The following is a 25,784-nucleotide window of genomic DNA, read 5'->3' as shown; positions in this document are numbered from 1 at the left end:
AAGGAATCCGTAGTTGAAATATTATTTAAAAAAAGATAATTTTAAAGGAAATCCTTAAAAATTTCTGAATAATTTATTGATTCAATTTTAGAAGACGTTTTGACAGGGAAGCTTGGAGAATATCCCAAGGAAATCGATGGATTAATTACTGGATAAAATCTTGGAAGAGTTAGGATTTTATTGAAAAAAAAAATCAAGAAGTTTTTGGTGGAATTTAGATGATTGCTGAAATAATTTTTAGAGAAATTCCATTTCTGTGGATCTCTCTGGAAAAATTCAGGTTGAATTCTTGAGGTATCCTTAAAAAAATTCTTGAGAATTTTTCCATCAAATATAGTAACTTTCAATTTCCAGTCCAGGGTTAATTTTCTTTAGCTTCATTGCGCACAAAAAAAATGCCAATGTTCGTCCTACCCATGATGTTGAAAGTGGACGCGCCTCTGACATGTACAGTAAGTCTATGATATGCTATAGTATGCTACTGTGAACTCTGGAATGTGATATCATAGTGCATTTATGTCAATAAGTTTATTTTTATACTATGTAATACGATTAAATATCTTTATTCAATATTTACTTTCAACGAATTGTACAGCAATAGCCTTAGAAGACTTCAAGTTCAACATTGAGGACTGTTGTCGCCTTTTGGTAAAATACTTTTCTTATGCTTCCTACTGAAACTATATAGCTGAATGGACGTAAATTCGTGGAAAAAAAATTATCACACAGAATGTTAAAAATAACGGTAAAATAACACATTACATATTGAAAACGCTATTCTGAAATATTGGAAAGAACCTACGGTTTCGATCAGAAGTTACACCAGGTGTACACATCTTAAATTAGCACGGAAAACTTAACTGGATCTAGACTTAAACCATCCACCCAGACGAAATCGATCTAGTAGTGTAGTGATACTTAAAAACAACTTTGATTGGCTTCACAGTTTTGTCTATGTTTCCTACGGCTCTGAAGATTGGCTCCCCGCGATGCTTCTCTGTAGATCACAGCATAAATTCTAGCTTAGAAAAAGTTTTATCCTTTTGTGTTTCTTCGTTCTACGAAAAAATGGCGACGATTGCGATGATCCCCCATGGTTGCTGTGTGATTTGGTTTCGTAACAGTTGTCTTTGTTTCTACCCTAGCAACAAAATGGCTGAGATTACGTAATATCTTGTGCTTGTTCACGTTTTTTTTTGTGGAATACGCTGAGGTATGTATTCCTCAATGGCACGCATGATGATGGATCACTACCGTCGAGGTCGACGGTTCCGTTCCGTCGTAGTTGAGCTCGTTCGTCCCGAACTGCTGATGCTGGTGGTGGTCCAGACTGGACGAAGTCGATGGGTTCACTGAATCTATAGGGGGAGTACGAAACGAAAATAAAAGCCGATGATGAAGAATGCGCGGGAAATCAAACATGGTAACGGAAGGTATGTGGTGGCAAACGAACGCAACACTACAGTTCTACACACAGGGGCGGATCAGGAACAGAGAGTTTGGTAATTGGAGCATCTCGTTTTGGGACGCTAGAAAAGTATGATGAATAAATTAAAATGTTTAGAAACGATGAAATATAAAGAAAGAAAATTAGTTTAGAACTTAAAAACGATCATCACATACAGAGGAAGGACAGGGTGCTGAGTGACTCATGGCACAGGATTCGGCTAGAATGTATAACAAAGATACGTGCGATGTTATTAGTAAACTTCACAATCTAAGGTTAATGATAAATGAATGTTACTCCGTAACCTTAAACCGCACTAACCTGCCTGTAAACAGCGAGCCGTGCAGATAACATTCGTCCGTCGAGCCTGCACGTTCTCCATATTGACCTTCATGGACATGTGTCCGAAGAAGAAGTACCCCAGAGCCATACCGCCGACGACGGCCACAAACAGGTACCCGTTGTAGATCATTACCGTGAGCATCAGGGCATAGCCGAGCATGTTGTGGAACAGGAAGATGGTGGCCTCGGCGAAGAAGGCACAGAACCGACGGGACAGCGGCCGCAGCACTCCTGGGGATGTTTCTAGGGAAAGGAGCGTGGCGCTCTCGCTTGGTGGGCACGAAGCGGATTGTTTCCGCTCGCGAGCGGCACGTGCGCGCACCTTGGCACCGTGAACCTGGGGGTAGAAGAAGATTTTTTAGAAAGATGATCACTGGGATATTTGAGGAATTTAGTCAGAATTAAATAGTTTGGTATAAAGAATCTACCGTTTTGTCTCATGATGATATGAACTGCCAACTATTGTAGCAAGGTATCAACCGGGAGCACAGGTCTGATCTAGCAAAACTAGTTGCTATTTGTAATCAATCATACTCCTGTCTGAATGGCAGAATCGTAAGCGGAGACACATACGCGAAACCCGCATGGGCAAAAGAATCTCCTTCCATAAGTTAGTTTACACTTCAGTCGTACACTCAAGCCTACCTTTTTCCCACGAAATGTTTATGATATTTAGTGGACAGTTTCACTCTTCCTATCCATCTTGCTTCAATGGTCCAAGTCCCGACCCAAAATGATCGATATGGCCAATATGGAACATGTTCGGAACCATATTCTTATGATGCAAGTCACTGAAACTAGACCAAATTGGCCATCGAATGCTTTTCGTAATTTTATCGATTTTTTTCAAAAAGGGGGGATATAAAATATGACACTGTTTGGAATTTCAATCAAAACAGTGCTAGTCTAAAAAATGGTATTCATAATAAACGCATTTCATTATATTGTATATTTTTTACATAGCTAGACTATTGAGAGGCTAACGAAATTTTGCAGCATGATGAGTTATTCATAGACAAGCTTTTCAACAATTTGCCAAAGAGCATTAAACTATTTTGTTAAAAGTCTCATAAAATATATTGCAAAGAATTCAATAACTATAGAAAGTATTGAAAAATGTAATGAATCTCAGTGAGATTTCTAAAAGGTATAAAGATATGAAGAGCAATAATGATAGAAATAATCTGTAAGATCTCAGCAAAAATCTACAAAGGATCTTACAAAACAATTTCAGGAGAAGTCTGTTAAATACCTCTCGTTAGGAAAACGACACAATCTTCTTTAGGATTGTGTTAAAAATTCCATCAAAATCATTAAACGATCTCTACATCTCGCACAGAAGGTTAGTGATGAAGGAAGAGAGGCCAGGTGGTTGTGCCCTAGTCTAGTCTACTCATACACAGCTTGAACACACACATGTTTTATTTTGATTATCGACAATAACATTTAAAACATATCAGTTATAAGCTACCACAGCTTTACTATGCAGAGATGAGATTTTGGGATGATTCAAAAGTCAGCTATGCTCGAACCATTCATTTTATGAATCATTTAGTTATTGAACATTTTAGTATCTTTCAAAGGTAGAGTCCTTGACAAAAATACCAATTGATTCTGATTTAATAGATATGCTAGTTTGTTGGGAGTGAATTTTCTATGAAAGTTAATGTCAACTATGCAAATTAAATGCAGAAGCTGTTTCGTGCGACGCGCGATCTGAGACCTAATTTTCTCTTTGCACACAGTGCGATGCATGCTGCGCAACACTTTGTGCTACACAAGAAATATATTTGAATCAAAGTATTTTTATATGTAAATCATATGAAAAAAAAATGTTCCAGAAATTACTCTAGAATTCTTTGGGAGCGTCTCCCGGGATTCTTCCTTACGGTGAAGATGAATCGAAGCCAAACCTCAAATTTTCAAGAGCACAAATCTGGAGAACCGAAAATCCGTTTGAGCTGAAAACTAAATGGATTGGTCACCACCAGGTAGTGACCAATCGATTAAGTTTTCAGCTTAAACGGATGTTCGGTTCTCCAGATTTGTGCTCTTGAAAATTTGAGGTTTGGCTTCGATTCATCTTCACCTTAAATCACTCATGAATCCTTCAAATCCTCTCTGGAATTGTTCTTAAAATCTTGAGATTATTTCTGAATTTTCTTCCAGATATCGCTTTGGGATAAATAAAAAAAAAAAACGTTACCATCCCGGTATTACTTCTGAGATTCTTTCGGATATCCCATTGCGATTCTTCTGGACATCTTTTTGGATGTTTTTGCTGAACTCTGTATGTGATTTTTCGTGTATCTCCTTAAGGATTACTTTTGAAATCCAGGAAATTAAATTCTTTCAAATTCTTGAAAATTGTTTTCGAAATACTATGGAAGATTTTACCAAAAATCCTGATGCAATTCATTTGGATATTTAAAGAGGATTTTATCAAAAAATGTACGACTCTACTAGAAATTCTTCGAGAATTCCTCCGAAAATAACTCTAGATTTTTTTCCGGAAATACTTCTGGTATTCTTATGAGAATGCCTCTGGTATTCTTCCGGAAATGACCTGAGATGCTTTCGGAAATCTTTCTGAAATTCTTCAAGAAATTCCACTGAGATTTTTACGCCAATATCTTTAAAATACTTCTGGGACTCTTCCAAAAATCCTGTTGGAGATTTTTTTGGATATCTTTCTATTCTATTTTTTTCAATAAATTTTGCTGGGATTGTGCTGTAAAACCTGCTAAGATTCATCCAAAAATACGACTGTCATTCTTCCGGATATCATTCAAGAATTCTACCGGAAGTTTTCGTGAGATTCAACCGTAAATCGTTCTGGTATTTTTCAGAAATTCCATTGAGATTCTTAAAAATATTCTTCTGAAAATTTTTCTATGAAGTGTTTTGGGATTATAGGAGGATTTCCAGAAGAATTCCAAGGCAATTTACAGAAGCATCACTTCTGTATGAAGGATTTTCTTTAATATCTGAAATAATCCCATGAGAATTCTAAATCCAAATTACAGTGATATTCAAAAGAATCCCAGAAGTTATTTTGCCAGAATCCCTGAAAGATTTAAAGGAAATTCACAGACATCCAGAAGATTTAATGAATATTTTCCAGAATAATTCCGATGTCCAGATAAACTGCAGAAAGATTCACGGAATAATTTCAAACGGAATTTTCGGAACCATTTGAAAGTAACTTTTAGAAGATTCTCAGAAAAATAAATCAGTAATCAAAGTAATCGAAATAATCTCATTATTTCAAGCAATGCTCGTTGGTTCATGTCAACGGATCAACATGTTTGGCTTAACGAATCTTATTTTAAATATTGAATGACACCACATACAATTAAACTATAGTTTGTGATTACAATTCTGAATCACCGCAAAAAAAAATATTGAGAATCACAATAATTACTTGCAAATATTGATACAGCATATAAAAAAGACATTGGTCCAGAAATTACTCCAGAATTCTTTGGAAATTCCCTCCTGGGATTCTTCCTTAAATCACTTATGAATCCTTCAAAACCTCTCTGGGATTGTTCTGGAAATCTTGAGATTATTTCTGATTTTTCTCTAAGTTCTTCTGGAAATCACAGAATACTTCCAGATATCGCTTTTGGACTCATCTAAAAAAAATCGTTAGCATTCCGGTACTATATCTGAGATTCTTTCGGATATCCTTTGTGATTCTTCTGGACATCTTATTGGAATATTTGCATACATCTGTATGTGAGTTTGCGTTTAAGGATTACTTTTGAACTTTTTTTCAACCAGCGAACATCCAACCATCGAGCCATTCCATGTAGCGAACCCCCAACGAGTGAATCCCCACTGTACTCGAAGATTCTTTCGGAAATTCAATGGAAGATTCTAACAAAAATCCTGGATATTTTGAGAGGATTTTGCCAAAAAATGTACTACGACTCTACTATAAAAATTCGTCGAGAATTCCTCCGAAAATAACTCTGGCCTTTTTTCCGGAAATACTTCTGGGATTATTATGAGAATACCTCTGGTATTCTTCCGGAAATCACCTGAGATGCTTTCGGAATCCCTTTAGAATACTTTCGAAAATGCTTCCGAAAATCTTTCTGAAATTATTCTAGAAATGCCACTGAGATTTTTACGTCCTTATTCTAGAAATTTGTCTGGGACTCTTCCAAAAATCCTGTAGGAAATCTTCCAGATATCTTTCTAGCATTATTTCGGGAAGCCTTCTGGGATTCTTTCGAAAATCTTTCTGAGGATCCTTCAAATCCTTCTGTTAAGGATTCTTGCAGAAATTCTTCCCGAATAACCTCTAGAATCTGGGAGTATCCTGAATTTTTCAAGAAAACTGTTATTCTTTCGACTGTCTCTCTAGGATTCTTTCGGAAATTCTTCTAAAATACCACCAGATTTCATTCTGTTATCCTGCTGGAGGACTTCGAAACATCTTTCAAAGATTCATCCAGAAATTTTACTGGAATTTTTCAAGAAATTCTGCTGGGATTCTTCCGTAAAACCTGCCGAAATTCATCCGGAAATACGACTGGAATTCTGCTTGAATGATAAGCATTCAAGAATTTCACCGGAAGTTTTTGTGGGATTCAACCGTAAATTGTTCTGGTATTTTGTTTAATTACATTGAGGTTCTCAGGGAAAAATATACAGGATTCTTAAAAATATCCTTCTGAAAATTCTTCTGGAAATTGCTTTGGAATTAAAGGAGTATTTCCGGAAGAATCCCAGGTCGATTTACAGAAGAATCACAGAAAAATCACTAAAATATTATCAGGGAGATTTCTAAAGAAATTATTTTAACGATTCTCGTAAATTTCTGAAACAATCTCAGGAGAATTTCGAATGGATTTTGAATGTTTTTTACAGTGATATCCAAAAGAATCCCAGAAGTTATTTCGCAAGAATCCCTGAAGATTCAAAGACAAGTCACAGACATCCAGACGATTTCATGAATAGTTTCCAGAATAATTACGATGTCCAGAAGAGCTCCAGAAAGATTTACGGAATAATTTGAAATGGAATTTCAAGAACCATTTAAAAGTCACTTTCAAAAGATGCTCAGAAAAAGAAATCAGTAATCAAATAATCTAATAGGTATTTTTTTAAAGTCCCAGTGGGTGTCCGGTAGTTTTCTTGGAGGATTTCCATATGAACTCAAGAGGGATTTTCAGAAAGTTCTGCCAAGGATTTAAGAAAATTTCCAAGGAACATCACTGATAAATCACGAAAAATATCAAAAAGCAATTTCCAGAAGAATCAGTTTTTTTTCTCAAAAAACCTTAGAAAAATATTCTCAAGAATCACGAAGGAATTTTCGGAAAAATTCTGGATATACAAAATTATCTCAGGCAGAAACAATAAAATCAATAGCAATAAATCTGTTAGATAAGAAGGATTTCTGTAAGAATATAAGGAGGATTTCCAAACAATTACAGAGGAATTTTCGGATGATTTCCATAAATAAAGATTTAAAAAAAAATCCCCGTCATCTGGAAGCTTCTTAGCAGGATTTTCGGAAGCATTCCACAGGGATTTCTTGGAGAATTCCATTGGGATTTACAAAAGAATTCCAGTGGAATATCCGAAAGAATCCCAAGAATTTGCACGGAAGAAACTGAAGTGAAATAATAGATTTTTTTATTATAATTTCAGGCGTCTTTCCGAGAGTATTCCAGAATAATAGGTATAATCTAAGACATTTTTCGGAAAGAATCTCAAAGGGATTTTTGAAGAACTTTCAAAGAGTTTCACGGAAGGAATACTGAAGGATTACGAGGAAAATATCAGAATTTAAATAATAATTTCGATTGGATTTCCAGAAGAAATCCCGAGAAATTTTGTGAGAATCCCCGAACCCAGATTCTTAAAATAGATTCCATTACACTGGAAAGCAATCATTAAATCATTTTCGGCAGAATTCCAGAATTTTACAGCAGAATCCTGAAAGGATTTCCATAATAACCCAAGATGGGTTTCTGGGATAGTCCAATAGGAAGTCCCAAGGAGGTTATTGGAAAAATCAGAGCGATCAAAGAAATAACTACATATAATAATTTCAGAAGGGTTTCTAGCACCACAACTAATATAAACTAATATATACAGGGTCCGGCAATTGAAGTGACACATTGAAACAAACAGATAAACTGATCGAAACAAAAACATATTATTTCAAATTCATTCAATTTTACTAGAAAACAAATAACTTTTTAATAATTCACTGGTCGAATTCAACTTGTTCGCCCTTGAGTTTAACCACTCGCCGCAGACGATCAAGGAATGCATCGTACGAGGCCCGCAGGTGCTCTTGAGGTATTTTATCCCACGCTGCCAGATGTCGCTTGAGGGCTTCCACACTTTCATGTTTTTTAGAGCAGACTTCGGCCTCCAGCATACTCCAGACTGCGAAGTCCATAGGGTTTAGGTCCGGCGAATTCGCCGGCCACTCCGAGCTAGAGATGAACCCTGGAAAATGTTCCATAATCCAGTGCTGTGTTTTCTTCGCTTTGTGAGCCGGTGCCGAGTCCTGTCGGAAAACCTAATCCCTAGAACCAAAATGGCGACGTGCTGTAGAACTAGTTCCCGATACGTATTTTGGTTGATTTTAACTCCTTCAGAGACAAAAACCATCGGAGTCCGGCCATCTCGGGTGATTCCGGCCCAAACCATCACCGATGCTGGCTTCTGTCACCTGGTAGCCGTCAGCACGTCGGCACGGGGTCGTGATCTCTCAGGCAACCATACTCTATCGATCTGCTTATTCACAAACTGCTGCACGGTGAAGAGTTTCTCGTTAGTAAACAAGATATTCTCCAACTTTCCTTCCGCGGCCCTCTTCAGCAGTGACTTTGCTCTTTTTACCCGTTCCTGTTTCTGCTTCACTGAAAGGTCTTGAATCATCTGGATCTTGTAGGGCTTGGTCTGAAGTTTATCTTTCAGGATCCGACGGATACTTCGATCCGATATGTTGAGATCCTCCACCAATTTTGTTGCACTTCGTCGAAGATTTCTCTCAAGGCGCTTCTTGACAATCTTCACCATGGCAGGTGTGACCACAGTAGCTCGACGTCCCCCACCATACCGTTTTTTTGTACTTCCGGTCTCGAGGTATCGTTTAACTGTGCGGTACACAAAATTTCTGCAAACACGTAAATCGGACAGCTCACGAACGATGTCCTTCTGACGCTTTCCAGCTCGGAACAAAGCAATCACAGCACTTCGCTTCTCTTTAAGGTCCATTTTTTCCAGATAACACTTGATAACAAAAGTGACACGTATACCCACTGATAGCCAAGACACAATGTAAACAAAGTGACGAGGGGTTGTCCAATTCAGTTCTGTGGGCAACATCATAATGACAATTGAAGTAATGTAGCAGTTCAATTGCCGGACCCTGTACAACTCAATACTTAATTATAAATTGCGTTGAGCTGAGTGTACGCCATCCAGTTTGGGGGCGGATTGACGGTATCGAAGTGGATTAAAAACAATAATAAGAGAACGTGTGGAAAATACATATGAACTGCGCAGAATACATCAGACCGATTTACCATTGCTGCGCACTTCTAAAAGATTTTTTTTTTAATTAAAACGTTTGATAATAGTAGAACAACAATAATCATCAGTTGATTTCCCGCTACTGTTTTTTTTTTAAATCACAGTTGTTATTTCTTTCCGAGCACGCGCTCGGGAAATGAATCTGGCCATGGTGCAACAACCGCGCTACATTCGATGAATCCTTTGCGACAAAAATTGTCGGCGCTATCCGTCAAATTCGCTCACCAAAGCCATTTTGGTGGATTTACCATCACTGCTCTTGTATCGTACACGCAATTCTGTATATGTGGTAGAAAGCTTTTTGAACTACGAATCTAGAGGATTGGAGAAAATATACTCAAACTTAAACCTTTTCACTTTAAAACATATTTCATAAACCTAGTTTTAAAATCCTCATCAATACCACACACATCTCCTACAATATCCCCTAGCTATTTCGTACTCAAAAAATCTTTAAAGGTTTCGCCTAAAACATACTCGAGAATGCCAGTATCGCCCAATGTTATGAGCCTGTAATCGATATTATTTTCAGTGTCGCCTATTACTTTAGCGCCGTGTTTTCATTCTGGTTTCAATTAAGCCCGCCATGTACGCCTTGTTTATTTTTTGTTTGCAGTGTCGCCGTTTACTCTCGCCGTGTTTTGATTTCGATTTCAGATGCGCCCATCACTTTGATAAACAAAAACACAGGCGTAATCAATAAAGTGTGTGGTTTTGCATGAGGTGAAGTTTCGTCTTCTACAAATTTGCGTTTTTTGAATAGTTAAATTATCGATAGGGGGAAAGTTCAAGTGCAGTGAATAGACAATCAAGCTACAATTTCAACGCTATATTTTCTTAAATTGTGTACTTTTTGTCAGTTTCGCCAGATTCGCGAATCTTTCTAGAAATGCCAGTCGGTGCACAGTTTTGCTACAATATTAACAAATTCTATCAATGCGAGCGTGCGGATGGGGAGACAAGAGAGAAATCAATCCGTGAGAGGGACTCATTTTGCTTGCTCTCTTTTGGCCTTCGCTCTTTCATCATCGTGGTGAAAGTGGTGTGGTGTGAAGGGCAAGCGTGATTTTCACGCTGTTCTTCTTATGTTGTTGACTGATTAAGGTGATTATAGTACGAAGCCATCTGACAACCATTCGCGTTTAAAATCAATCCAATTGCTTGCTTGCTGGTGTTGACTGATCGAATAAATTTTCAACGCGGTGCGCTTTTTGATTCTCAAGATATGTGGACTTGAAAATTTGAACGAAGCCACAGTTCTATAATCATCTTAAGGTGAAACATCTCGGAATCCAAAGATGGTTGCTAAAATGGCCGACTTGTGCCCTTACTCACGTTTTCAAACTGGAGAAATAGTTGTCAAACGTCTCTGATCTTCTTACATTAAGCTTTCTGCTAGTGCACAAAGCCAAAATAAAAAGTGCACTGTTGTTGGATGCTTTCTTCACGAGGTTTGAGTCTTTGAAGTTTTAGTGCAATCTTAGAAGTTGATTCCAAACTGTTTCACCATAAAAACCTCGCTTTTAACTAACAGCATTAGCGCGGTGGTACTTGCGATGGTCAATTAGATGACGCCCTCCGTCATCGCCAGCATATTCACGCTTATGGTGTTTTTTGGCGAGCATTTTTCATATTGCGTGCACTAAGTACACACGATGAAACCGATCTTTTATGAATTTTATGTAAAGAACAGAAAAAGCGGGGCGAATAGAAACATAGCGGTATACAGTTAAACATTTTACTACTATGTAACGATAAACCACTGAAATAATTTTGTTTCATTAGTTCAATAGCAACAGAGTATCGATAGACTATATTACAAAATATTATATATTACAAAATATTGCTGCATTTCTCATTAAACAGTAATAAGAAGTGGCTCGGTAGCTTAGTTGGTAAAGCGCTCGTCTAGTATACAAGAGTCCAGGGTTCAAATCCCAACCGAGCACGTGGATTTTTTTTTTGCATAATTTCACCCATAATTTATCCATCTTTACCACGCGTAATGAATTAATTAATTTAATAAGAAGAAAATAATAATATCTCAACCACTTTTGACCATTCGCCATTTTTCCAATTTCTAACATGATCAAAATTTGATATTATAATTAACATTTTGACTTTTCTTCGAGATGCACTTCAAAAAGTGTTTATCCTTGTATCAAAATGAAAAAAAAAAAAATACTGATATTTACTGAACATTGTTTCTATTCGCCCTATTTAACGGTATATGGGGTATGAAACCAGCCCTGTATTGCAAAATTAGCTAGAATTCAGTGCTGCTAAAAACGTCACTGATGACCCACATAGCTTGAATTTATTTCGTAATCAAATTTTAATTTGGCCATAATCATGGTATATTATTAGAATTAAAAAAAAAACTGTTGGTTGAATTGAAAAATCAAGCTAAGAACCATAAATGCATCTGTATTCTTAAATGTTTTAAATCAACTAAAAGACTAGAAGAAAATTACATTTGAACATGAAGGTTAGTAACCACTGGTTCACATTTTAACCCATTAATAGTTTGAATCCAAGGTTTACATAATAATGGCAAAAATAAAATGAGAACAATTTAGAAGTGCATGCACAGGTTGATTGCACAGGCCACGCGATGCCTCTGACTAAGTGTAGGATAATTTTAGTTTATAGTATTTCATTATACTTTGGGGCGGTCCATTAATTGCGTAATACAATTTTCAGGAGTTTTCAACCCCTCCTCCTCCCATGGTAAGATTTTTTGTATGAAAATCAAACATAAATTGTATGGCGCGTATGAAATCTCAGAACCCCCCATAAACCCTTACGTAATTAATGGACAGCCTCTAATGTTATTAATTAGAATCACGTAAAATAGCTTGTTTAAGGAAGTATGAAGATGAATCACAGTGGGATTTCTCATTAGGTAACAAAATCGAAATTTGCTGTTGTCAAAACCCATATGTTTAATCTCAAAACAATCATTAGGATGTTGTTACATCATCCTTATTGAACCTAATAATAAACAGACTCCGGAACGATCCACTTCGAAGCAGATTTCCGTAGGGTAGGACAATGCTCTAAATCTATAGACCCGTGATGTTGAATGTGGCAGACGTTTCACATACTATGTATTACTTAAATGTCTTCAACGTATGTTATAAGCATATTGTATATTATTTGTTTGCTTGGGCCAAAAGCAACAACAGCTTAAGTGTCTTTTATTCAAAAACTGGATAATTCTTCTGAATCATATAATTATTTAATAAGAAACATATTAACGAGAAATATGATCTTGGTCTTATAAAACTGAATAAAACTCAGATTTTCTTCGAAGTTCAAGCGGTTACTTGGAAATGGCTCTTTAAAATTATGTTTCTTGCACAGTAAGGCATTTCATATCGAATGACTGACTGTAGTCGAACGGGCGAACAGAAATGACCGAATTTCATTCCTGAACACAAACATTTACGAAATATTGACTAAGCCTTCAATATGATTTTCCATAGAAATACGATTGTTAAATTAAGTCCTAATGATAACTGTATCCCTTAATGTCGTAAAGTACACAAACAAGCTTTTTATCAATGTAATTTGAAAGAAATTTCATATGAGTTTGCGAAGTTGTAGGGGAAGTGGTGGCAAAATGAACAGGGGCGGTAAAATGAACACCGTGCCTTTTACCGAGAACAGACAAATTTGATTGAATTTTTATCACGTACGGACAATTTAGAGCATAAATCGGAGTGTTCATGTTGATACGGAGGTCAATTGAAGTGAAAATATCAACGAAAACTAAGATTTTAGAAAGCCACGTTTGAAAATTAGAACTGACGTAACTTTTAGCTCGGAAGTCTTGAGGTTTTTCAGTGAGGTGAATATCGTCATGATGTCAAATATGATACCTTCGGCGTTCTGTTTGAATGAGTTACAATTATTAATGGATATATTTTCGGGAATGCAATGAAAGTTTTCAAAAATATTTGTTTTACTCACGTTATTTGCTTGATGTTCATTTTACCACAAACAGCTGTTCATTTTACCCACATAGTGCAGGTAAAATGAACATTTGCATCGATTTTCGCTAGTGATAAAAATATGTGAAAATTTGGCTGAATTCATATCGCTGCTATAGATTACATCCCTAATATTGATGTTGTGCGATAGAACCATATGAAGCTGCAGAAGCCCGAAAAGAAATTTCAGGAATCCACAAGAGCCCGCTAGTATACTTAGCTTGGTTTTGCTTAGAATTCATAGGATTTTGTTTGGGAGTCAAATAGAAATTGATATCTGCCCACGAGAGTCTATTGAGACTTTCCTGTTTATCGCTAGCCATTCTCGAATTTCTATGGAAACCTCAAGATTTTGTCAGAAATACTTAAAATACCACTAGAAATCCACAGAAATCCGCTGGAAATTCACAAGACGCCTTTCAAATTTTTGCCGTTTACTAGGAATCTCCAAATTTCGTCCGGCATCCCTAATGACTATTTATACATCCTCAGGATCCCACAAGAAACCTCTGATATCCGATAGGAATACACAGATTTCGATCAGTATTTTCAAAAATCCGCTATGAAAATTTTCAGAAGCCTACTATCGCCAGGATCCCGTGAGGATCTCATCCTATACCTACCTGCTCCGAATCTGAAGAAAAATGGTTTTCATTGGCTACCGGAAGACTTAAGTGGGCTGATCAAAAATTAATGGCTGCACGAAACGTTGCGAACATATGCTTATCTGAAACTAAATAAGCGCACAAGGGATCCCTAGTATTGTCTGGTCTGCTGGATATGATACACAGCGCGACTGTTGTAAAGTTTCCAAAAACGCGCATTTGCCCAAAATTCCACGCGGCGAATGGTCTACACGGAGAAAATCGAAAATACTATTTAGTATTTGATATATTATTTTTCTAATATAATCCTCTTTTAATAATTAAGAATACTAAAAATTAATCACCGAATTATTATATTTTATACTTCATCATGCATATTCATGATTTAGTTTTTGTTGTGCTTATGAAGAGAAACACGCTATTCTTAGTACTTATCCAAAATAGAATCTCTTTTCGTTCGGCTGAAAATGACTTCGCGTCCTTCCATAAATAGTAAGTGTTGTTAAATCCCAATTATTTGTGATAGTCTGCAGTTTTTCAAGTGAAAATTGTTAGAAGTAAGCAGGAACGTGAACCATTTTCTATAAACATCATATTCCGTAATTCACCAGTCACCGCCTTATACCATTATATTCGCGAATCATGTCCAGCCATCCTCTGAAAATCCATTCGAACTTCCATCCCAGAGAAGATGCCACAGGAAGCGGTGAAAATAGCAGTTCTGAGGTAAGTTGGATTGTTGCATGTGTTTAGTAATCAATATATGAAACTTATTCAACTTATTTTGTAGCAGTGCACCACCCGATTCGTTGAGAGCAAGTCGGAAATTAATGCGACAACTCATGTAACATTAGTAGCTGAATAATAGTTTAATTATCTGAAATATGCTGGAAAGTGATTTGTTCAGCTCTTATTTATCAAAAATGTTTGTTGGGAAGAATATGGACAATATTGATCTTGAACTAAGCCGGAACGGATCGGAAGATGAATTGATGATGAGCAACAGAGGCAGTTGTCTATAGATATATATAATATAAAATAAAAATAAAAATATATAGATGAGTTACGCACAAAATAAAACCTACTCACATATTGTTTTGCTTTTGTTTATAGTATTGAAAAATGGCTTATTATATTCAGTGTGATGATTTTTAAACTTTTATGCATTAAATGGCATAATTCCCTAAAAATCATTATCTTATATAAAATCCGTTTATACTAGCCAAGCTTAATGCGCCAAAATGCACCGCAATGAGTGAATAGACCGAATATGGTTTTAGAATGGTATTTAAGCTATCCAGCTTATAATTTTTTTTAGCGTGTAGGAAAGGAACAACCGCGTTTGACGAAACTCCGCAATGTTATCTTCCATAAGAATGAAGTAAAAAGGGAGCAAATGACTGAAACAGTGAAGGGCCTTTCAAATGACACACTCCGAAAAAATCATGTGATTTTACGTCTTTTGGATGCACATAAGAGAAGCGAGCCAAATTACGTGAATTTGTGTCACATTTTAAATACGATGCGTCTGATTTGGGAAATGTTTATCATAGTGGGATTGTTTTCATGTCCTTCATCATGTAAAATTACACCTTTCGTTCAATACATCTTTCACAACATATTTTTACGTCATTTCATCACTTACATCATGTGTCAATCAGTCATAATGTGAATTACGTCCGCAGTGATTTTCATTATTTTTAAGAGTGTGAAACAAAAAATAAAATGACATTTACAAAAATATACACATTTTAATGGCATTCAAAAATGTTACCAAAAACGGATTCATTTTGTTTCAAAATGGGGGGGTGGGGGTGTATGTGCCAAAACCAGAATCCCACTGTACTTTGATATGTAATGAAATGTCTATTATTGAAGTTACTGTTTGCACTTAAAATGGATTTTTGAACATATGAGTTTGATTTAAAATACTCAACCCCTTTTCGGTCAGCGGATACTTAACGGATTAATATGTGTACGAGTTTACAGACATAAACAAATTGAAATCCGTCAAGTATTCGATGAGCAATGGGCGTTTTAGTTTTATTTGTTTAACTCTGGCCTATACGGGTTTAATCATTTTCGACAAATATTTATTTAATTTGGAAAACAGATGTGACATAACTGCAATTTAAATTTGCTAATGCTTATGAGCGTACCGCTTGAAATAATTTTCTGAAAGTATTAAGTTAATAAAATAGAATTGAATTTTACTAATTCACAAATATTTTGAGTATTGTATCTGTACTAGAAAAAACTTTCAATAAGTTAAAACACTAATGATGTCAGATAGACCAGTGCGAAATAATTGTAGCTCAAATTACTATTAAAACGCATTTGCTCATGATTTGTTTAAATTCATGTTCATAGCTATTGAACACGGAAACATGAGCAAAGTTCACATTGACTGTAGTTCATTACATGCTTTGCCGAAAGCACAAAAATATTAAAAAACGTTTTCAATTCAATGGTGCAAATCCAGCGTATAATTTATGTGAGATGGTCGGGTCATGGGTTTTCAAATCTAAAAATTGTTCAGCAAAAATACGCATTTTTACATATCTAACAACTTTGTAACATTTGCCAGAACAGAACATTGAAAAAAATTAGAAAATTGAAACATGTTTAAATCTAAATTTGCCTTTCATTCTGATTTTATTTCAAATTTTACCAAAAGAATCATGTGATCTTATTAGCACTGAGCAATTCTCGCTGAAACCAGGCCGCCATCGGCACCAATCGTTAGAATTCCAATTTTATGTCACTGATCGCTAGTTTTCGATGAAACTTAAGGGTGGTCCTTTCTGTTTTCTCAAATTGGAGGACCCCTCGTACGCCAGCTAGCTGAACAGTTTGCGAAAAAGCCCATTTTTAGAAAAATCTTGGGTATTTCTTCACGGGATATGTCTCATATTTCGCTTGGAACACATAGCAAACTGAGTGGCATCGTATAGAGAAACGATATAGCTTTCATTTGAACTTGAAAAAAATTTGGCGGTCATTTTGAATTTGGCCGCCATCTTGAATGTTGTTAGAAAAATCGATTTTTCACCATTAGCGCACCGCCAGTTTTGAATTTTGAGATCACCATCAGAAAGCTGAGGAAAAATTGCGTAAGATAGGCTACAGAAACTAGGTGTGCAATGGTATTTACCCTATCAAATGAACGATTTTCTAAATCATGTTATACGATTTTGACGTATTTGGCGAGTGCAATCAATACAAACATCATTTTTTATACAACAAAGAAACAAGTTTTCAACCTTTGGTGTTTTATTCGAGTCGAATAAAGAATAAGAATATCATTTTTAGTGAAATAATCTGGCGGCCATCTTGGATTTTGAGTAGTAGAATTAATTTTTCACCTTGATAGCACTCAGCATGGCGAATTTAGAGGCTACCAATAAAAAAAGGTTACGTATACTCTTCTTCTTATTATTCTTCATTTTACTGACGTTACATCCCTACTGGAACCAAGCCTGATACTCAGCTTTATTAGTTATAAATCCCGGTTACTAAACAGGAATTTTCTTTTCTAATGCGATTTCTGACAACAGAATAATTCTTCGACATATCTTTGAGTTCAGTAATAATGAATAAATAAATTCAATAAATGAAAACCGTCAAAAAACATTGATTGTATTAAACAAACATTTTTTTACCCTATGTATTGTTGTTGTATTAAGTTTATAGATTGCGTGTCGGGACATTAGTAAGCCTTGTGGTAATATCTGTAGCTCTAACGTAAAACATTGACAAAAGTGCATTAATTTATATTGAAAGTCATAAATTTTAAAGCAAAAAACATCCTTGATTTTATAAGTCATAAAGTATCGTTTTTAGTACCGGCCAACATGCATGTGAAAAATAGCGAAATTGAATGATGAGAAGCAGGTTTTGTTCTAATGTGGACGTAATGCCAAAAGGCAGGTGTATAATTTCGAGGTTAGAAAAACTGGCGGCCATCTTGGCTTTGGACGCCATCTTGGTTTTTAGCAGTTGCATGATTTTTTACCATCTCAATGCTCATCATGTTGAATTATAAGGCCTCCGTTAAAAAAAAAAAATCAGATTCTATCTTTCTTATCTTATCTCAGCTGTTCAATTGATTGTTCATTTGTATCAATGGTTTTAGACCAAATAAATGAAAGAAATAATGCTATTTTACAACTCGAAGATATGCAGAAGAATCATTCAGGTAGCCAATAAGCGTTAAAAAATCCTATTTGACAATTTGTTTTTAAAACTAGTTAAGCTGAAGGGCTGGCTCTGTTCCAGTAGGGACGTAACGTGAGGAAAAAGAAGAATAAGAATAAGAATAAGTGTAACGGTAGCATTGAAATTTAACATGTTGAGTGCTAACAAGGTGAAAACTCATTCTACTACTTAAAACCAAGATGGCGTCAAAATCCAAGATGGCCGCCAGATTTGTTCACTCAAATTAATACTCCAATTCTTCATCTGTCTCAAATAATACACCAACGATTGAAAACTTGTTTCTTTGTTGTACAAAAAATTATGTTTGCATTGATTGCACTCGCTATATACGTCAAAATAGTAGAACATGATTTAGAAAGTCGTTCATATCATAGGGTAAATACCATTGCACACCTAGTTTCTGTAGCCTATCTTACGCAATTTTTCCTCAGCTTTCTGATGGTGATCTCAGAATTCAAAACTGGCGGTGCGCTAATGGTGAAAAATCGATTTTTCTAACAAAATTCAAGATGGCGGTCAAATTCAAAATGACCGCCAAATTTTTTTCAAGTTCAAATGAAAGCTATACTCTTTCTCTATACGATGCCACTAAGTTTGCTATGTGTTCCAAGCGAAATATGAGACATATCCCGTGAAGAAATACCCAAGATTTTTCTAAAAATGGGCTTTTTCGCAAACTGTTCAGCTAGCTGGCGTACGAGGGGTCCACCAATTTGAGAAAACAGAAAGGACCACCCTTAAGTTTTATCGAAAACTAGCGATCAGTGACATAAAATTGGAATTCTAACGATGGGTGCCGATGGCGGCCTGGTTTCAGCGAGAATTGCTCACTTCTAAAATATCAATGGAAGACGTATTGAAAACTGATATAAACTCAATTTTGAAGAAAATACAGCTGATTTGCGAGTCACGGCAGCAATGTGCATACCTGATAATCAAGTCAACCCATCACTAATAAGCAATATTCGTTATTCTTGTCGAGAGGCGAACGACCGCAAAGTAAATAATTTTATCATCCTGATAGCACACCAAAAAGTGATAAATCAGGCTTTCGGAATTATTTCCGTCACTTGAACAAAAAGCACAATCATCGATTTTTTTCGTAAAGGTTCTTGTAGAAGCCACTATATCAAAAGTTGCTCTCCTTTTTGTACGCGTTATTTTTTGGATTGTTGTAAGTTTCCAGGTAATCAAGAAGCACGTGGAGTCCTATATTTCGCTCGAACAGTGCTGATCTAGAACTGTTGAACGACTCATAAGCCCTGCACTAGCATTATATAGCTGATTTGGAACTTTGAGTGCTTGGTGGTTACTTGGGTTGTCACAGATTGAAGCTGTCCGCGATGCTTAACTACACACTCTATCATACCAACCTTAAGACCCTCGTACACGATCGACAGCACCGTGAGAGTCACGCAGAGTGCCACCATCGCTCCGGTCGTGCTCACCGTGAGCCCCTGGAAGAACACATCGCCCACGTCGGCGCCCCACCAGAACGACATGTGCATGTGCATTGTGGAACAGGCCTTCCTATGGGCGGCTTATCTACCGAACAGCTGTGTGTACTTTCCACAAGTGGTTTGGTTGGTCACCTCGAGTACAAGAGCACCGCAACCGCGCCGTGATTTGAGCGACTGGAACTGAAATGGAAACGAAAATCAGAAGAAGAAGAAAGGAGAATAAGCGCAAAGCGGCGATAAACAGCGTAACAACAACAAACTAAGCTAATTGGACAAACATGGCCAACAAGCAGTGTGCACAGGAGTAATTTGATCCAATCATGGCTAAAAATATTTTCTGTCCTCAACCTATCTACCTTCCTTAGTCGAGTGGTTAGAGTCCGCGGCTACAAAGCAAAGTCATGCTAAAGGTGTCTGGGTTCGATTCCCGGTCAGTCCAGTAATATAAATTTCCTTGACTTCCCTGGGCATAAAAGTATCGTCGTACCTGCCACACGATATACGAATGCGAAAATGGCAACTTTGGCAAAGAAAGCTCTCAATCAATAACTGATGAAGTGCTCATTGAACACTAAGCTGATAAGCAGGCTCTGTCCCAATGAGGACGTAATGCCAAGAAGAAGAAGAAAAACAACCCCTCTACCGCCAGCATGATTTGTTTATCACAATTACCTTTTATTCAAATTGTTATATCTTTGTTGTATCTTGATATTTATGCATCATTTTTCACAACTACTAAAAACACTTTCATTTTTATAATCTGTGCCGATATTGGTCAACTGGTTTTGAAGATATTCCGATGTTCCTTGAGGGACTGGCACTCCCTATATAATATTTTCTTGGCAGATATTTTTCTGGTCAATCTATCAATCGGCAATACAGTGTTAGGAAATACAAAAAATCATATAAATCGGTTGAATTGTATCCAATAAATCATAAGGTGAAGATGAATTGAAGTTACTCCTCAAATCTTCAAGAGCACCTCTGCAAATCCAGAAAACTAGACAGTCGTTCAAGCTAAAAATATCAGATAATCTCTCCCGAATCCCTACAGTGATTTCTCCAGGGATTTCACTAGCGATTTAGCCAGAGAACTTTTGTTCGCTATCACCGGTTTCGATGGAGCCCTACAAATACCTTCAGCAATTTGTTCAATAATTATGCAAGGAGTTCCTACAAGGAGCACACCAAGGACTATTCCAGAAATTTTTGCTGGGGAATTTCTACAGGGATTCCTCAATCAATTTCGCCTGGTGTTTCCTTCAAATTCCTTCAAAGATTCTTCAAGCGATTTCTCCTGATATTTCACCAAAAATTCTTCTAAAGAATCCTCTCAGGATTCATTCCGGAAAATCTGTACAGGGATTTTAGCAGAGATGTCTTCATGGCTTTCTCCAGATTACACTACGATAACTCTTGCAAGGTTACTTTAGATATTTCTCCAAAATTTTATCATGTCCTTTCGAGGTCCCTATAGGAATTAATTCTGAGATATCCTCCAGAGATCGCTCACTTCCAGAGATTCCACCAGAAATTTATCTATAGGAATAATGCAACAAATTACTTCATGAATTTCAATAGGCATTTCTAAAGAGTTTCTTTCAGGAATTCTCCCAAGGATACCTTCAGGATAATCATCCTAAGGATTTTTCCAGGCAATCCTCCAGATTGCTCCAGATATGTTCTGGGCCTCCAAAAAATCCTTCAGAGATTCTTCCAAAAATTCTTCTAGGAGTTCCTACAGAAATTTATCCATGAATTTTCCCAGGGATTCCATTAAAATGAAAAAGTATTCCTCCAAGGTGTCTTTAGTGATTTGTTACAGATTCTTCCAGGAATTCTTTTCTTGAAGAAGTTTTTTGAGAAATCCCTGGGTAAGTTTCTGAGGGGATTCCTGGGAGAACCTCCATAACAAATTAGAATCTCCATACGAATCTCCATACGAATCTCCATAGGAACAGAAGGGAAATAGGCCAGTAAAAGGCAGCATATTCACTGCATTATGATTTTCCATGTTTTGGCAGATGACCTGCTCGTGGTGTCCGGTGATGATGATTTCCCTTAAGGGTTTAAGTTATTTATAAATTCATCAAAGAAATCTACATATTAACTTAACTCATATGGTTGGGTGACAAAACGTCGAAAGACAAAATGTCGAATGCCAAAACGTCGAATGCCAAAATGTCGAAAGGACAAAACGTCGAAAGGACAAAACGTCGAAGGGACAAAACGTCGAAAAGACAGAACGTCGAAAGACAAAATGTCGAAACATAAAATGTCGAATGCCAAAACGTCGAATGCCAAAACGTCGAATGATAAAACGTCGAAAGAACAAACCGTTGAAAAAATATGAGTAATATCTAACAAAATGTCGACTTATTCAATTAATAAAGAAAACGGTGAAATATAAAAATATAACGTAAAATCCAAGTACTAGAGAATGTTTTGAGTAGTAGAAACAGTATTATTCACATTGAACAGATTTAAGTACAAATTGGACATTTTTCATACAACTCGGCTTCTAATGGTCCCATTGACATGAAATTTTCACCTTAGTTCAGATATAATATGAGTTTCACTGTGTTAGAAAATCACAATAATTAAAAAAAAAACAAAATTTTGAAGTTTATGAAAATCTCCCATTTTGAAAACAATCAGTCATACTCAAAAATCTTATTCTACAAACTTGTGTGGTTCATCAAATATCTTTATTTTTTTTTTTTTTGCAAAAAGGCGTATAACTCTAAGTATTTTCATTTTAGAAATTATTTTGAATTCAAGACTTTTATTGTTTTAATCAAAATTGCAGATTTGTGATTACTCAAAAGTTTGATTATATAAAGCTCTGAATTTTGAAGCTGCGGTGAAAATTTCACTAGACTGTGCACTAGAAGCTAAGATCCATGTCTCCAAACTTGACCGTTTTGTATGGAACATTGGCCAATGTGTACTTTATTCCGTCCAGTTTTGTATATTCTTTTTCAATGTTAACATCGTGAAATTGTAATCCGTATCTGGCTTCGGAAGCAACAATAAAAAATAAATTTAAAATTTAGCTTGGAATTCATTAAGTTTATTAAGTATAGACTACTATACTCCAATAGAACATATTTAAAAACTTACTGGATATCCTGATGAAAGATTTCTGTTTCCGAAAAACGAAATTTAAATCGAGTCAACTATTCCTATTCGAGAGAAGAACGAGCAAATTTCTGAAGAATACATAATTTACTAATTCCTAAAAATCTAGTTGTTAATTTTATGAAGTTTGTGTCACTAATTTGTTAAAAGAATGAGTGTACTTTCAAAGAATAAGTAATACACTATTTATCAATAGATAGCTTAACCAGAAATCCAATTCACTTTAGAGGTGCTGCAAGGATTTTATAAAATTCATTTAACTGAAAAATATTCATAAAACAATAAAAAACATTAAAGCGTATTGAGATTCAAAACAAATTAAACTTAGGCTAAATGCTTACGCACTTAATGTAGAAAACTGTTGGAGTTCCCACATTCTGATGCATCTGGTGGTAAAAAAGATTTTGGTTGCTTACGTAGAACAGAAAAAAAGATAAATAATGAACTGCTCTCAAGATTCATTTCCTCTGCCGTTTTGTGAGTCTAGAGGTGAGGCAAAAAATGCTTAACAGCTTGGTCTTCTTCATACTTTTATGTAACAATGATAAAAGTATGAAAAAGACCTACCTCTGGCTTCATTTTCAGTCTTCCTCTTGAGGTGCTGCAGTGCTTCTTCTCTGGTCCGAACTGGTTGTAAGATTGACATTTTTCTCAAAATTTATCCCATGCTTACTTTGATGAACATTGCAAATTTTGCAGTACCCAACGCCGTTCGCATCGCAACCATATTTTCCTTGGCAACGTAATAGTCATCTTTGATTCCAAAACCTTTGCATGAAAAATGATTGCTTTCGACGTTTTGTCCATTCGACGTTTTGTCCCTTTCGACATTTTGGCATTCGACGTTATGGGTTTCGACGTTTTGTCTTTCGACATTTTGTCCCTAAACCAACTCATATAACGTCCGACAAAATCCATTGAAAAAATAGACAATATTTTTAAAGGAATTTAATTATAGCTAGCGGGAATGTTTGCCGAAAAATAAGGCTCAATTAAAAACAGATCTTTTAAATAAATTTCAACCTGGCTGAATTTTTTTTAAATGGATAAAAAAATAACCTAGTGTGGAAAAGTTCAATAAAATCGACCTCAGTTTCTATTTCAGCAACCGCTCTTAGATATTCCCTAAAAAGATAGTAGGTACAATCAAATTCCTTAAGAAAATCTACAAATCTCTTGGAAATTAGTCATATTTTATTTTGAATTTCCAACGTGGATTTTTTCTGAAGGACAACCATTCCGGAATATGTTCTAGGATTCCAATAAACAAAAATACATAACCATTCAAAAGTTCAAAGTTTTCGCATCAAAAAATCATTGAATCATTCAAATTTTATGTTTTGTTGATTAGTTCGTTGATAGTTTAATTAGAAATTGCTCTGTGAATTCCTTCGAACAGCTTCCCCAAAAAAATTCTACAAATTCTTTCGTGAAGTTCGTCAAAAGTCGTTCAGAAATGTTTGCAAAATACATCACAAATTGCGTCAGAATTAGTAATTTTTCAGTTTTTGACATTTCTGCAAGTATGAAAGAAGTGGTTTCAACATTAATCCATTCACCATAGTATCATGGAACTTAATAATTCATGCAAAACATTCTCTAAGATGTAATAAATATCTTCAGTATAAATTTCATCCGACGACGAAAAAAGAACAAAGTTTTTTTTAATGAATCCTACAAAAACCACTTGAGCTTATCTGTGTTCGTCAGGAATTTCGATAATGAGTTTCAGAAATTCTATGGTGAATTCTTGAATTTTTCGAAAGGAATTTAGTAAAATATTCCGAATTCAATTTACCGTTTTGTCTCAAATTCCATGCATGACTCATATTCTGAATACTTGCCTGAATACTTCAATACTTCTTCATGTGATGATCATTTAATCTACAGTTAATACTCTTCATTAGAAAATATAAATTTTACTCTTTAAAATCTTCTCTGTTCGGAAGTAGAGCCACGTTCGGAATTTGAAACAAAACGGTAAGCTTAAATTATCCAACAAATTTCATTGGAAGTTCTTCCAAAACTTTTTGTTTATTTGTTACTCTAGACGTCTAATTGAAATTGGATATAAATCGAAGAGTAATTCACAAATCCTGAAAATATATTGAGGTGTTTCTGCAAAAGTTTTTGGAGCAAACATGGAGAGCGGATTTGTGGATGTTATTTATGGAAGAATGTCGGGATTAACTAAAATGTATGAAGTAATTTCTAGAGCCTAAAAGAATACTTGACTGAATTTCTAGAGATTTTTTCAAAAGTTCAAGAATGCATTGTGAAATCCTTTAGGAAATCTGTTAAAAATTTTCTTTAAAAATATCCCCTGAAGAATGCTTAATACTGTTTGATAAAAAATCTCTGGGAAATACTTTGATGAATCTCCGATAAATTTTCCAGAAGAACAAGGAAAAAAAATATAAATCTCTAAACAAATTTCTCGGGAAACTTTAAGTGTTTTTGGGAATATTTTTTGAAAGAATAATTGAAATTATTCCGTTAGAAATTTTATAGAAATTTTTTTTTTAATTGTCTTGGGTAGGCATTTTTGAAGATTTTTTTTGAAAAAGTTTTGAAGAAATGCGGGCAGCAACTTCAAATTGAGTTTTAGAGAAATCTAAAAACACTCAGAGAAGTTTGTGTGATAAAATGTAGATGAATCTGCGGAAAATTTGACTGAAAAATCGCTAAGAACATTATCCCAATTGAATACTGTTTGATTGCTCATGAAAATCATGTAGAATAGAAAAATCCTTAGAGTAACACCTGAATGAACCATTTAATGTTGCTTTTAGAAAGACCTGAATATTTTTTTCAGAAAATTTTAAAAGCGATCCTTGAAAAATTTCCGAGGAATTTTCTGACAGATTTGTTGGAGAGAACTGAAGTTAAACTTTAGGAAGAACCACAAAGGCAAAGTTGGAACAGCGTTTGGTGATCTGTCTGAAGAATTTATGGAAAGAATCCTCGTTTGGTGATATTGAAGACGACTTTGGGGAGACTCCCAGAA

General features: G+C 35.6%; 1 protein-coding gene across 4 annotated transcripts in view; it reads right to left on the bottom strand.

Annotated features, from left to right (window-relative positions):
- Positions 1-531: 531 nt before the first annotated feature.
- LOC5574181 (copper transporter 5.1) overlaps positions 532-25,784 on the bottom strand; it is a 33,482-nt gene continuing 8,229 nt past the window's right edge. For 3 of the 4 annotated variants that reach the window (XM_021852285.1, XM_001661189.2, XM_021852286.1), the window contains exons 2-4: positions 19,550-19,816; positions 1,769-2,126; positions 532-1,358 (exon numbers count right to left, since the gene is read on the bottom strand). In XM_021852285.1, coding sequence (XP_021707977.1) covers positions 1,225-1,358; positions 1,769-2,126; positions 19,550-19,690 — 633 coding nt within the window. In that variant the 5' untranslated portion in view covers positions 19,691-19,816 and the 3' untranslated portion in view covers positions 532-1,224. Of the gene's footprint in view, positions 1,530-1,623; positions 1,668-1,768; positions 2,127-19,549; positions 19,817-25,784 lie in introns of all 4 variants that reach the window. The other variant, XM_021852287.1, reaches the window with a different exon arrangement.

The sequence above is a fragment of the Aedes aegypti genome, chromosome 3, assembly GCF_002204515.2.
Source record: "Aedes aegypti strain LVP_AGWG chromosome 3, AaegL5.0 Primary Assembly, whole genome shotgun sequence".
In the NCBI taxonomy this organism is placed as follows: Eukaryota; Metazoa; Arthropoda; class Insecta; order Diptera; family Culicidae; genus Aedes; species Aedes aegypti.
This window is presented reverse-complemented; position numbering and strand designations above follow the sequence as displayed.